General features: G+C 41.7%; 1 protein-coding gene across 9 annotated transcripts in view; it reads left to right on the top strand.

The window, feature by feature from the left end:
• limch1 (LIM and calponin homology domains 1) overlaps positions 1 to 14,966 on the top strand; it is a 261,489-nt gene that overhangs the window by 153,836 nt on the left and 92,687 nt on the right. For all 9 annotated transcript variants that reach the window (XM_008111641.3, XM_062981645.1, XM_062981642.1 and 6 more), the window contains 2 exons: positions 734 to 840; positions 11,442 to 11,472. In XM_008111641.3, coding sequence (XP_008109848.2) covers positions 734 to 840; positions 11,442 to 11,472 — 138 coding nt within the window. The remainder of the gene's footprint in view (positions 1 to 733; positions 841 to 11,441; positions 11,473 to 14,966) is intronic.

Genomic DNA, 14,966 nt, shown 5'->3' with positions numbered 1-14,966 from the left:
TAGAACGGTGTGCGGTAATGGCCTTTGCACTTTCATTGCTGACAATATAGATTGTACATGTCTGTACTTTGCTAAATAGCAACTTCCTCATGCAATTAAATTCTGTTGAAATCAGGAAGCATACTTTTCAACAGCATGTTTAATTCAAGGGTATATTAAAGAACAAAACCAAAAACTTGACAGCAGTGTGACTTGAAAATCCCCTGAAGCTGCAGTATGTTTGACAAGATATTGTTATGATTGGCCAGTTATGAGATTTCAGTTGCTTGAATCATTAAGTGTTTCAGTCGTAACTATAATAAAACTTGCCACTGACTTGTTAGTGCGCGTAGGTCCGGTTATCAAGGGTAACAACAATATTGTGTACAGAACTAAGTGGGTTCTCTCACTTGTCACCATATAGCTTTAAGAATGTGTGTCACAGCTCATGTGCTTTTACATAACATTTTTATAGAATTTATCTTGAGATTTTCCACCCATCACCTTCATCTAAAACACTGCGGAATCCCTTTCAGCTGTGAATAGAAAGGTTGTCTTACAGTTCACATCTCAAACCTTCCCTGTGTTAATTTTGTTATGTAAGAAGGTTACATGTTAGTTCCAGATCTGGAAGATTTAAGTAACTGGATATGATCCAGATCATTTAGGTTAGCAAGGGAAAGAGACAGAGGGTAAATGGAGATAATCTTCAGTGATAACCACAGTACTATCAAATGTGCTTGTTTCATTTCAGGACAATATTGCCTTGTTCTTAAGAGGCTGCAAGGAACTGGGGCTGAAGGAGTCTCAGCTTTTTGACCCAGGAGACCTGCAGGACACCTCAAACAGAGCAGCAGTCAAGTAAGTGGAACATAATTTTCATTTCTGGGATTAAATGTCTGCAATATCTTTGTAAGTCTATATCTTACCACATGATAAAGCGTTTACAGATCTTGGGAGAAATGCACTAAAAGTTATGCTGGTAGCTGTACATAATACTTTTTGTTACAATGGTGGAGCAAGAAGTTTCCCCCGCCCCCGCAAAAATATAATGGTGTCACTTCAGCATAAGTGTGTGTTTTATAAGTAAGATCGATTTACTACTCCTAAAGCTCTGTTTTGGAGTGATTTATATTTGTATGTGTATTTAAAATATCATTAAAAAGTGTTGCAGTATCTAAAAAATAATACGAATGAATAATGTATTTAAATATAATGTTCTATGAATAACAAATTACTTTTTAAAAAGCATTCCAACCTCAGAATAGTGATATAGATAGTTCATGACTTGCCCAAACTTCAAGATGTGTTTTACCAGCAACACTATGGCTATTTTCCTTTTTAGTTCAATTTCTTTAAGAGATGGAGGAGAGAAGAAAGAGCAGAAGAAGGAATGGGTCAAATTAGATGTACCATTACATTCATTATTATATACCAGTGGCTCCCAACCTGTGGTCCATGGACCACCAGTGGTCCCCAAGAACTAACATATGGTCAGTGGCCTCACCGTTGCAATGAAAGTGACTGGCCTTGCAAAACCCTCCTATAGTGCCGAGACAACAGAAATGTTAGGAGGGGATAGGCACCTACTCAAGAAAGGCACGACAACAAGCCTCCTCACTGCTGCTTCTCCTCCTCCTCCCTTCCCCTAAGTGGAGCTGTTCCATGTGGCACTTGGAAGAGGAGGCGCCTTGGTGTCCTCGTTTTTAGGCCTGTTCCTGGGGTTATTTTGGGTGCTGATTCAGAAAATTGCATTGGATAGACCACATCAGCTCTATTAAATATGGTTTTCTGTGGGCAAGCAGATGGCGACTACTGGATGGCATATGTTCTGTATCAAAAACTAGAGCTGATGTGGTCTATCCAATGCAATTTTCTGAATCAGCACCCCAAATAAACAAACCGAATCTAAAGTTGACCAAAAACTGATTTTTAGCCCTTTTGGTACTAAGGTTGGAGAGTGGTCCCTGATCAAAGTTGTTCCTGGTCAAAATGGTCCCTGGTCAAGTAGTCTCTGTTAAAAAAAAAAAAAAAAGATTGGGAACCACTGTTGTATACGATGTGCATATTTTTACAAATGTCAATGCAAGCAGTGTGTTTTCCCAGTTTTTTAGGATTGTGGGATCCCTGTGATCCCCACATCACTGTATTCCCAATAAGTACTGCTTCTAAAACAGCTATTTTCATTAAGAGGAAAAATCCCATATGACTTAATGTTAAAAGTGGGTTACATCTTTCAGGCTAAGTGGAAGGTGAGTCTCAAGATTCATAGGAATAGAATGATTTAAAACTCTGCAGTTAGAAATGTATAAGAATTGTGTGTTTGTATTTTTTGTTTATCAGTATCCATGCTGTTTAATATTACTTATTGTTTGCTTTGCCTAGTTTATAAATAAAAATAACTGTTCAGTGTGTCTTGGTTGAAGCAGTAAAAGCAAGTGGAGGGAGAGGGAATTCCAACTTTCTTTTACACAGGTGTTCTTTCTAGATTTTTAACAGATGTCTATGTACATAAGAGAAGGGATCTAGCTGGTAATCTACTCCTGATAGCTGGCAGGAACCCTTCTTCACAGGGTTGGCTAAGGATAGTCCTTTGCTGTAGCAGCAGAGGGAGAAAGAAATTATTTTCCAAGCCCGCCTTAGGCCCTTTCCACACTGACATATAAAATCCCGATTATCTGCTTTGAATTGAGTTATATGGCAGTGTAGGCACATATAATTCAGTTCAAAGCAGATAATGTGGATTTTCTGATTTGATAATCTGGATTATATGGTAGTGTAGAAGGGGTGTAGTATGTGGTATTACTTAGGCGATCCCTCGTAGTTCGAGGATGATGGTCCTCCGTCTTCGCTATCTTGGGGATGGATCTGTAGATGGCTGAAGAGACCTATTCTTGATCTGCATGTGGTATTATAGGGGGAATGTATATAGCAAGTAGAGGAATAATAGGAACTATAGTAAAGGAGCTATAGGAAGGATAGCCAAGCCAAGTGGTTTTGGTACCTAGGTGAGTCGCAAGCTATAATAGTTGAGCCTTCAACTTGGGGGGGGGGGCATACAGAACATAAAGAAGATTTATAATCTTATCAGTCAGGCTATATTTGTGATGGAAAAGAATCAGACGGGTCTTCAGAAAGTCACAGTAGGATTGGTCAGGAGGGTTGGCAAACTCAGGGCTGCAATATCTTGTGAAAGAGAATTCTGGTAGTTTAAATATTTTGCCTGGGGCACCGTGAAGAGAAAATTCCAGTCCTGTTTTTAAAAAAATGACATGATGCTTTAAAAACAAATGATATGATAGTAGTGAGATGAAAGTGTTTTTTTTTTTTCAAAAAACCAAACTTAAATTTATGGCTCTTAATCATATTTAAGCTATGAACGCTCCTAAGTAGGCAAAAAAAAAATTAAGTACCTTGTTGTTGCAGATTAAAGGGGCTTTCAAGATGGTTTATAGTACTCATTAAAAGATCCTCAAAAGCTGATGGCCCTGTGATTAAACAAACTATCGGCCTGTTTAACTTCTGATGGAAACCGTAGACAGTGTGTCTGTGTGTGCATGAGACAGAATTAGATCAGGCAAAACATCTCTCCCTCAGCCACTTACGTACACAAAGCAGTGGACATGGAAGTACCAACATGATGGAAATGAAGACCACTGATTTTATTTGTCATCTTCTGTCCTCCAAGCTGGTCTGAGGGCTCCATCTGCATTTCTGAGATGTTCTCTAGTTCAGATTCGATCTGGCTTCAGACCTGTTGACTATGATATCCCAAATGGAACTGCATTAAGACCTTATTACAAACGGAAATTACTCCGTTTCTAAGACTATTTGAGAATGATTTTGAACAGGTCCCATCACAGACCTTGGACATTCCTCGCCTCCGTTCCCTAGGAGAGAATCCTATTGTGCTGACAGAGGAGTCAGGGAACAGAATCGCAGGAGTTTACGGATTGCAGCCAAACAACAGGCTGATTAGACCTGCTTCCCTTGGGAAATTCTAAGGAGTCTTGCATCTGGACAAAGTTGGGTTTCGCTTCCCATTCTCTAGGGAAAGAGGTTGTTGGCGGGAAAACGAGACCCAATATAGGTGCCTGACGCGGGAGAATCTTTGCGGAGTCAACAGAGCTGCTTCAGGAGTGAGATCGTGTGTGGACTTCGTAACCCCAGTTCCTTGCTTCCCGGATCAAGAATTCAAGTACTGCCTTGCCTTGCTGTTAACCACGGACCTTGTTCCAAGATTCACTGTTTGCCTTGTTTCTAGTCACGGACCTTGTTCCAAGATTCACTGTTTGCCTTGTTTCTAGTCACGGACCTTGTTCCAGGATTCACTGTTTGCCTTGTTTCTAGTCACGGTCCTTGTTAAAGAACCAAGACTATTTCCAGCCTTGTTGTCGAGCTTCCTTGGATTTCTAAGACTCTGGCATTTCCCCACACTATTGCTTGGCAATAGTGTGTGTTTCGGTATTGGATTTAAACTTTGAACTCTAATATCATTTATTGGACAATACATTTTTGGACTATATTTGACCTCATTTGAAAGGTCTGCTTCTGAACTATATTCTTCACTTGTTTTTATTACTTTTATATATTTCCTTAATAAAGATATTAGATAGAGATTGGCCTCCGTGTATGGTTCTTGGTGCCCTGCTGCCTGGGGTCTGACAAGAGCCAAGTTTAAGGGACCACTATGAGAGTTTGAGAGGAAAAAAACATACCTTTTTGAAAGGACCCAGAATTCTCTAAGATATGACTTCTGTCCTAAGTAGTAGGTGAAAGTCGGATGAAAGTCATCTTTGCAAAGTGTCAATATTGTACCTTCTCCTCTGATTTTCTTTGAGGCTCGTCTCTTGAAACTGTATCTCAACTACAATGTGGCTCTTGGAGAAATGATTTGGAAAAACTTACCCATTGTCACTCTCCTCATATCTTGCTGTACCTCAGTTGAGTATCGCTTGCTCTTGCCTATCTAGTAGCCACTTTCATGATGAGTACACTGGCTAAAAGTATAACTTCTCATGTCATAGGAGAATAAAGGTGTATTGTCATTCCAGACTGAATTTTGGTATAGCAGCCTATGATTCCATTTTAACCCTGATGTTGCTGTTGAAAAAAAATTCTCTATGTCTATGCAGTCAGCAGAGGAGGCCCTGCTCTCGGTCCCACCCCCATCTCAAGTACATCTGGTGGGAACAAGAGAGAGGGCCTTCTCCGTGGCTGCCCCCCATCTCTGGCACTTCCTCCCTAAAGAAATAAAGCTGGCCCCCTCACTCCTCTCCTTCAAAAAACAACTGAAGTCCTATTTATGCTCACTAGCATATGGGGAGAAGGAGGATTAGATAATGACATATTTGGACATTCCTGGTCCACGCCAGCCCAATGACCATCGTTTGACAACACAACCAGCCCACACTGTTTCATGAACTCTAGTTGGCTGTTGGAAATGAATGTGGATGTTTGTTTAGAGTTTATGTTATTTTATAATTTTGTTTCACTACGTGTAGTTTAATTTATTGATGTTAGGTTTAATTTATTGATGTTAGGCTTTAATTTGAGGTTAGGTTTTAATGTTATTTTCATATGTGGGGTTTCTCTGGGATTTTATGTCAGTATTTGTTTTACAGAGGCATTGAATGTTGCAGTTGTATGTTGGAATCCGTCCTAAGTCCCCTTGGGGAATCATAGAATCATAGAATCATAGAATAGTAGAGTTGGAAGAGACCTCAAGGGCCATCTAGTCCAACCCCCCGCTAAGAAGCAGGAAATCGCATTCAAAGCACCCCCGACAGATGGCCATCCAGCCTCTGCTTAAAAGCCTCCAAAGAAGGAGCCTCCACCACAGTCCGGGGGAGAGAGTTCCACTGCCGAACAGCCCTCACAGTGAGGAAGTTCTTCCTGATGTTCAGGTGGAATCTCCTTTCCTGTAGTTTGAAGCCATTGCTCCGTGTCCTAGTCTGCAGGGCAGCAGAAAATAAGCTTGCTCCCTCCTCCCTATGACTTCCCCTCACATATTTGTACATGGCTATCATGTCTCCTCTCAGCCTTCTCTTCTGCAGGCTAAACATGCCCAGCTCTTTAAGCCTCTCCTCATAGGGCTTGTTCTCCAGACCCTTAATCATTTTAGTTGCCCTCCTCTGGACGCTTTCCAGCTTGTCAGCATCTCCCTTCATCTGCGGTGCCCAAAACTGGACACAGTGTTCCAGGTGTGGTCTGACCAAGGCAGAATAGAGGGGGAGCATAACTTCCCTGGATCTAGACGTTATTCCCCTATTGATGCAGGCCAAAATCCCATTGGCTTTTTTAGCTGCCGCATCACATTGTAGGCTCATGTTTAACTTGTTGTCCACGAGGACTCCAAGATCTTTTTCGCACACACTGCTGTCAAGCCAGGCGTCCCCCATTCTGTATCTTTGATTTCCATTTTTTCTGCCGAAGTGAAGTATCTTGCATTTGTCCCTGTTGAACTTCATTTTGTTAGTTTCGGCCCATCTCTCTAGTCTGTCAAGATCGTTTTGAATTCTGCTCCTGTCTTCTGGAGTGTTAGCTATCCCTCCGAGTTTGGTGTCATCTGCAAACTTGATGATCGTGCCTTCTAAACCTTCGTCTAAGTCGTTAATAAAGATGTTGAACAGAACCGGGCCCAGGACGGAGCCCTGCGGCACTCCACTTGTCACTTCTTTCCATGATGAAGACGACGCATTGGTGAGCACCCTTTGGGTTCGTTCGCTTAGCCAATTACAGATCCACCTAACCGTAGTTTTGTCTAGCCCACATTTTACTAGTTTGTTTGCCAGAAGGTCGTGGGGGACTTTGTCGAAGGCCTTACTGAAATCTAGATATGCTACATCCACGGCATTCCCTGTATCGACCCAACTCGTAACTCTATCGAAAAAAGAGATCAGATTAGTCTGGCATGACTTGTTTTTGGTAAATCCGTGTTGACTATTAGCAATGACCGCATTTGTTTCTAAGTGTTTGCAGACCACTTCCTTAATGATCTTTTCCAGAATCTTGCCTGGTATTGATGTGAGGCTGACCGGACGGTAATTGTTTGGGTCGTTCTTTTTTCCCTTCTTGAAGATAGGGACCACATTCGCCCTCCTCCAATCTGCTGGGACTTCTCCTGTTCTCCAAGAACTCTCGAAGATGATTGCCAGTGGTTCTGAAATAACTTCCGCTAGTTCCTTCAATACTCTTGGATGTAGCTGATCTGGCCCTGGGGACTTGAATTCGTTTAGAGTGGCCAGGTGTTCCTGGACAACTTGTTTCCCTATTTGGGGTTGGATTTCCCCCAATCCTTCGTCCATTCCATGTTGCTGAGGTTGAAGATGGCTTTCTTTTTGTGAGAAGACCGAGGCAAAGAAGGCATTAAGCAGTTCTGCCTTTTCCCTATCCCCTGTCACCATCACCCCATCTACTCCTTGCAGTGGCCCTATCGCCTCCTTTTTCTTCCTTTTTCTACCAACATAAGCAAAAAAACCTTTTTTGTTGTTTTTTATGTCCCTGGCAAGCCTGAGCTCATTTTGCGCTTTAGCCTTGCGAACCTTTTCCCTACAGGAGTTGGCTATACGTTTGAATTCTTCTTTGGTGATTTCTCCCCTTTTCCACTTCTTGTGCATGTCACTTTTGAGCTTTAGCTCAGTTAGAAGTTCTTTGGACATCCATTCTGGCTTCTTTGCACTTGTCTTATTTTTCTTCTTTGTTGGCACTGTTTGCATTTGCGCCTTGAGTATTTCACTTTTGAAAAACTCCCATCCATCCTTAACTCCCTTGTTTTTTAATATCGGCGTCCATGGAATGCCGCTCAGTAATTCCTTCATTTTTTGGAAGTCAGCTCTCTTAAAGTCCAGAATGCGTGTTTGACTTGTCTTAGTTTCAGCATTCCTTTGTATTGCAAACTGCAGGAGCACATGGTCACTTGCCCCTAAGGATCCAACCACTTCAACTGTATTGATCAGGTCTTCCACATTTGTTAAGATTAGATCAAGAGTTGCTGATCCCCTTGTTGCCTCTTCTACCTTCTGGACCATAAAATTATCTGCAAGGCAAGTGAGGAATTTGTTGGACTTTGTACTCTTGGCTGAGTTTGTTTTCCAGCAGATATCGGGATAATTGAAATCGCCCATGACTACTATATCTCTTCTTTGTGCCTGTTTGGTCAGCTGTTGACAGAAGGCTTCATCAAGTCCTTCATCCTGACTCGGAGGTCTGTAGTAGACACCCACGACAAGATCTTTTTGAGTCCCGGTTCCCTTGATTCTTATCCAGATGCTTTCAAGCTGGTTTCCCGGATTACAGTCTTGCATTTCTTCTGCAACGTAACTGTTTTTGACATATAAAGCTACTCCCCCTCCTCTCCCCTTTGTTCTATTTATGTGAAAGAGGTTATAGCCCTCAATGGTTAAATTCCAGTGATGGGAGTCATCCCACCAGGTTTCAGTGATGCCTATGACATCGTATGTGTGGTGCTGTGCTAGGAGTTGGAGTTCGTCTTGCTTATTTCCCATGCTCTGAGCATTAGTGTAAAGACATGTAAGCCCCTGTGACCTCCCCTCGAACTGTTTATTTGGGATTATTGTGCTCTCTGTACTTGGTCCTTGCTGTGTTTGTGCAGCCCTCCGTTTAGCCTTACGGCGGTTCCCTGTGGTCGTGGGTAATATAGTGTTCGCCAGGCTGTTGTTCCCCTCCCCCAGTGGATTTAGTTTAAAGTGCGCCTGATGAGGTTTGTGAGTCTGTGTGCAAAAAGATGTTTTCCTACTTGTGTGAGATGCACCCCATCGCTTGCCAGTAGTCCATCCTCTTGGAAGAGTAGACCATGGTCAAGGAAGCCAAAATGCTCCTCTTGACACCATTTTCTGAGCCAGTTATTGACCTGTATTATTTTTCCGGCCCTTGTAGAGCCATGTCCTACAACGGGGAGGAGGGATGAAAAGATCACATGTACATTATACAGTTTTAGCTTTGTTCCCAGAGCTCGAAAATCATTTGTGATCTTTTGAAAAGTATGCCTAGCGGTGTCATTGGTACCTACATGAATCAACATAAGGTGGGGAGGGTGATGGGGCTTTAGGAGCCTGCTGAGCCTCTGAGTGATATGGTGTATTTTTGCCCCCGGGAGGCAGCATGTTGGGCGGAATACAAATCAAGTTTTATTATATTATTATATTCCCTTTTCGTTTCAAGAACCAAAAGCTCAAAACATGGCTAGATTCTTGGTTCCATCACTCCACTATTTTACCTCTGATTTACCCAAAGTACCATAGATTCTTGGACTAGCAGGGGATGAAGCAAGATCAGTAAATGAGCCTTCCTTACAGGTTTCTGCATTCCCAACAAGTTTAGATTTGTGAAAGCAAAAATGGCTCAGAGCCGTATTATTTTATTTGTTTCTCTGTCTCCCCAGCAACTGTCCATTTATTTGCTCATACAGAATTCAGAAATGCATCCCCGCCCATCAGTGCAGCCACTGGACTTCAGCAATGCAAATGTTGTTATCTAGATTGGAGAGGGTCACACACTGTGTTGTTTATCTAGACTTAGCTCATGGGCTTCAGAGGAGCCAAAATCAAAGCAAATGGGCTGTTAGAGGAAGGTACATTCCTCCATAATCCTAGGTTCCTCATGCCTAGCTGTGATTTTGCTCTAAAACCCACAACAGCTGTTTACTGGATGATGAGCTGTTAAAGAACAGTAGTCTTCTGTCTAACATTCCTGACATCAGGTTCAAGTCTGTGAACTTTTGTGTTTGACCCAAAATGATATCATGCAGTTGTATGTTGAATCCTGTTGAAGCCCTTGAGGTTGTGCATGTGCAACTGAGCACTGGATTTTAGCCAACATCCTTTGAATAGCACTCAAACATTGTTGTAATGTGCAAAAAAAAGCAATTTTCAGAAGTGGACTGAAAGAGGAACAACACAAAATGCATAAAGAGAATGTATACAATGTACAGTCAAGATGATGAGGCTTGACGTTTATTATAGAGAACTTTGATGAAAGGTTTATTGACCTTGACGTATGTACTTTCCCCCCTAAAAAAATCAGGCAGTAGTGTCTCCTCACTGCAGATAAGGCTGAGAATCTGGTTCGCCTGAGGCAACTGGCTGAGTTCATGACTGCAGCAGAGGTTTACACTCATAATCTTAATTACTATATTGATGTGGCATAACTCTTGTGGCACCTTAAAGTATTTCTTGTGCAAGATGCTGTTGTAAGCAAAAAAGCATACAGTAGACATTTGTCATGGAGACACATTGTGGATAATCACATTTGGTGCAAGAAATTGTACCACCTAAGGTGGGAGGACACGCAGATTACCTTCCTTCTACCACTTTGACCAGTTTATGACTTTACTTCAGTATCAGCAGCATAAGTGAGCCTGCCTATCAGTGTCTCACCCTTCCTCAGTTATTGTAGGCAAAGTCACCCTTCATGTACTACTTTGCAGAAACAACTCTGGTTTAAAGTAAATCAGAGAATGGGCCAGGCACTCTGAAAAGTCTCACCTGGACTCTGGAGTACATACTATAGCAGCACTTCTGGCAGGCGGGCACTTGGCTTACTGACAAAGAAAACATAAAAGGAGTGGCTGTAGGTCACCCAGCATGGTGCGATTCAGGTGGGAAGCTGAGAGATGACCTGGTGGAAGGTCTGTCACTCTTTGGCCCCTTCCACACAGCTGAATAAAATCCCACATTATCTGCTTTGAACTGGAATATATGGCAGTGTGGACTCAGATAAACCGGTTCAAAGCAGATATTGTGAGATTTTCTGCTTTGATATTCTGGGCTATATGGCTGTGTGGAAGAGCCCTTTTTCATAATAGAGCTGGCCATGCAGATGGTAAAGTTGGTTATGTGAGTTCACACGCGTTTCCGTAAGTTCAGATACACCCAAGCATTGCGGGCTAGGGCTCAGAGTGCAAAATACCATTTGTAAAATAATTACTGTTGTTTGTGTCTGGGCCTTTAAGTTGCCTGCCTGTTTATGCAGCCTTGTGAATTTCCCAGGGTTTTCACAAGTAAGTAATATTGAGAAGTGGCTTTGCCAGTTCCTTCCTCTGAAATATAGCCACAGCATCTCATATTCATTGGTGCAAATAGTCATGGGAGTTGACCATGTTCAACTTCCAATACCCCTTCTGCACTGCAATATAATTAGCACATTAGCTGCTTTGAACTGGATTGTATGAGTATACACTGCCATATAATCCAGTTCAAAGCAGATAATCTGGATCAGTGGTTCTCAACCTGTGGGTCCCCAGGTGTTTTTGACTTACAACTCCAACGCCTGATTGCTCTCTGTCTTTGCCTTTGCCTTCATGTGTTTCTAACCAGCAGACACATCCTGCAGGCTTTTGTTAGGGGAAACATGTGACCTACTGCATAATACAACCTCTTGGAAAGAGTTTCTGCGTTCTGATATTTCTCTCTCCTTTCTTTTTATGCGTGCTGCACATCCAGGAATCATGAATGTACTAGGAAGCTGAAAAACGTAAGTATTCCCATTCGTCGCTATATCTCTCCCCCACCCTCACCGTGGGCTGGTTTTGTTGTACCAAACAAGGCTTGAAGCTCAGATTGTAGTTATATGGATCAAAAGAGCTTTTGTGTATTGGCAGGCACTTTGTCTTTGCAATTCACAATCTTTGGTGCTTCTGTCGAAAGCTATCTGTGCTCCAGCTTCAGCTAGGAAAGAACGCAGCTCCCGTAGGCACCAGCAGGGTTTTAATGTTTGGCACAAACAAAGCAGTCCCGTTTTTTCAAATGAAAAAATATCTCTCCTTTGTGATTTGTTACAAAGGGGAACTTGGATTTCTGCTAAGCTAATAGATTTTTGCCTGACACTTCAAGAAATGGCATTGATGTTCTAATCTAAATTGTGCTGTATGAACTTGGTAGTCCTGTCATTCTTCACTGGAGTTGTGCGCTTTCCTTTGTGCCCGTGTTTTCCATATGGAATAGTAGTTTCAAAGCAACCTTTTCTGCTCCCTTGCCTTGTTGATTGAAACCAGTAGCAGCAGTCATAGTTTTGTAACTGTACAATGAAGGACATTTTAAATTCTGCTGGTCAAAGCCAGGCAAAACTCCAGGTTTTATTGTCATCTCTAAACTCCTGAGCATTCACGTTGTGTTTGGCTGAAATCCTTCAACTCTAGGGAAATGCCAAAAACCTTTCAGTAATAACTTTTCAAGCCCGGCATCATAGTTACAGGTAAAAAGGGCATCGTTAGTTTGTCCTGACTTTCCTGTCATCAGTATTGTAATTGTTTTTCCTCCATCAGTGTGTGAGTATATAAGGGAGCCATTTGGAGTGCTTGTATTTAAAGTTGCCTGGCGCAAGTTTTCCTATATTTTAAATAAATCTACCTAGAGCGTCTTGTTTTTCAAAAGAGGCATACATAATTATTCATTATAATTATTCACCATTGTTCATTGTAAGAAAGACAAGCTCACTTTCCTAAGTGATATTCAAGCAGGTTTGCTAAATAAAGGTCCAGAATCAAAACTCATTCAAATTAAATCCCAGAAGATTTTAAATCTAGCAGTAGCTGTTGGAGTAATGGATTATGACCTGTTATGATCACAACCTATTGGGTAGCAGAGTTTCAGGAGTGTTCATTTAGTTTATTGGATAATGGATGATCACTGGGCACATCAATATCTTGTTTCTATTCCACACTCTCAGCAGACAAAAATTCAAGTAGGCTTATTTAGGATAATATAATAATTATATTATATATTTATTTTTGTACCCCCCTCCATCTCCCCGAAGGGACTCAGGGCAGTTTATATATGGCACGAGGTGCCTAAAACAGCACAGTACAATACAAAATAAAACCACTAGTATATAAAACAACGATTTGAACGCAGAACAGCACCCAATAACCTATAGTGTCATCTGTCGTAAAAACATGGCCAACTGTAAAGAAGAAGAAGAAAGGAAAGGAATAGTACAAGCTGTAGCTAAGGAATAAGGAAATGGGATAAAAGTGCTGTGCTGTATCATAATTGCAAACCATTGGGCTAGACATTCTCAAAGGCTTGTCTAAACATCCAGGTCTTCAATTCCCTCCGAATAACATGTTTGTTTTACTCACAACTTCATGTATTTTAATATACAGGTACATTTCTTGTCAGGTTAAATTTCTAAACATTTCATTTTGTATCTTTAACGTATAGTTTGTATCAGTCTCTTCAAACTAGTATATTGTTCTGTACAGCTCTCTTTTATAACAGTCTACTTCCAAGGAAACTCAAGCCTCAACTGACTTCTAGCTTCTAACATTGGCTTCTGTACTAAAACAGACTCATGCCTCAACTGTCATTCCTCAGCTGTCATCCTTTTTAAAAAAAAAAAAAAAACTGCATTCTATACCATCACTGAATCAATCACATGGTCTGCAGTCCCTCCCACTGTCTTAAATACATAGAGCTAAGAAAACTGCAAACCAAAAAAGCACATATACTTCAGGAAATAAATCGACACATTATAATCAGGCAAAACTTTAGAATGAGGAGGCTTGAGAAGGTTGCTATCTCCAACAATAGCAACTTTAGAGTAGGGATTGGCAACTGGGTTAATCTGGAGGCCTCTTGTCTACCCAGGGACCTTGTGGAGCAGCAGAGATTTGCCAAAATGCCAAAACTACAATTAAAAATGTGCAACTGATTGGAAATCTCAATTCTAATTTTGACAAATGAATATTTTTAAAAATGTTAAACAGTGAGCCCTTTCAACCAATTTCAAAGGTGAATGTCTTATGGTACCAATCCCTGGCACACTGGGGTGAGTTGGTGGAATTGTCAGTCCCTCCATCACATAGCTTGAAAAGTATTATACTACAGTACTTTTGTCCCACGCCTTTTAAAGCCCCTTCCCCAGTTCAGGAATTGTCCTGCAGTCTCCACAACTGGACCAGACCTGAGTATGGCTCTGTACCAGTACTTCCCAAAAGATAGGGTCCATCAGCATTATAGAATTGATTGAGTTTGTCACCACTTTAACTGCCATGGTTCAATGCTGTGGAATCCTAGGATTTGTAGTTTGATAAGGCACCAACACTCATTGGCAAAGAAGGCTAAAGACTTTGTAAAGCTACCATTCCCATGATCCCATAACATTGATCCATGGCAGTTAAAGTGGTGTTAAACGCCATTTATTATAAATGTATACCAAAGTTACATCAGAGCTGTCTTTAGGTAATTTTCCAGAGTAGGCAATCAGAATTTTGGCACACACCCCCCCCCCCCCGGAATTTTGGTGCCCCCCCCCCCCACAAACTGGGGCGGGGCTGAGCAGAGGGAGGGGAGGAGAGGATCAGGGCCAGCCCAGAAGGAAGGCCTTGCCAGGAAGGCGTTCCGCGCTGCTCTCTTCAGTAAAACGCCCAGGAATGTCTTCCTGGCGAGAAGGAAGACATTCCTCCGTGCTTTGCTGAGCAGAGAAGTGCAGACCGCCTTCCTGGCGCCCCCAACAAGATGGCGCCACAGGCAAATGCCTAGTTGGCCTGGTGGGTGAACCGCCCCTGTCTGTGTATTTGTTTTTTTCAAGGAGCATTTTTAGACATTATGGGTGATGAGGGAGAGGTTGAACCAACATTAGCAGTAATTTCAAATGAAGGAAAGGATGACATTGCAAAAGACGGTTCAAATATCGTCTGAACACAAGAAGAAAAAATACTCCAAGCTAATTCTCACCCAATCAAAATATTATATCAGGAAATGTATTATGAAAACGTTGGCTCCCTAAGCAGTAAAATTGTGGAAACATTTTCGGTTCACACCATTATACGCGGGTGTGCTTTCCGCTGCTACCCTGCTGCCCATAATGAATTTATTTCTGTGAGTGGAAGTTTCCTGTCTCTTACCTGATCTTTATCTGAATGGATTCCATGCAGTGCACCTGCAATTTCTACGTAAACAGGAAAATAATTTTCTTTAATAAATATCGACATGTAAACAGACTGTGGCATTTTCAAATAAGTAGCC

Source organism: Anolis carolinensis, chromosome 5, assembly GCF_035594765.1.
Source record: "Anolis carolinensis isolate JA03-04 chromosome 5, rAnoCar3.1.pri, whole genome shotgun sequence".
In the NCBI taxonomy this organism is placed as follows: domain Eukaryota; kingdom Metazoa; phylum Chordata; class Lepidosauria; order Squamata; family Dactyloidae; genus Anolis; species Anolis carolinensis.
Note: the sequence above shows the minus strand (reverse complement) of the source record. Positions and strands in the feature narration are given on the sequence as shown.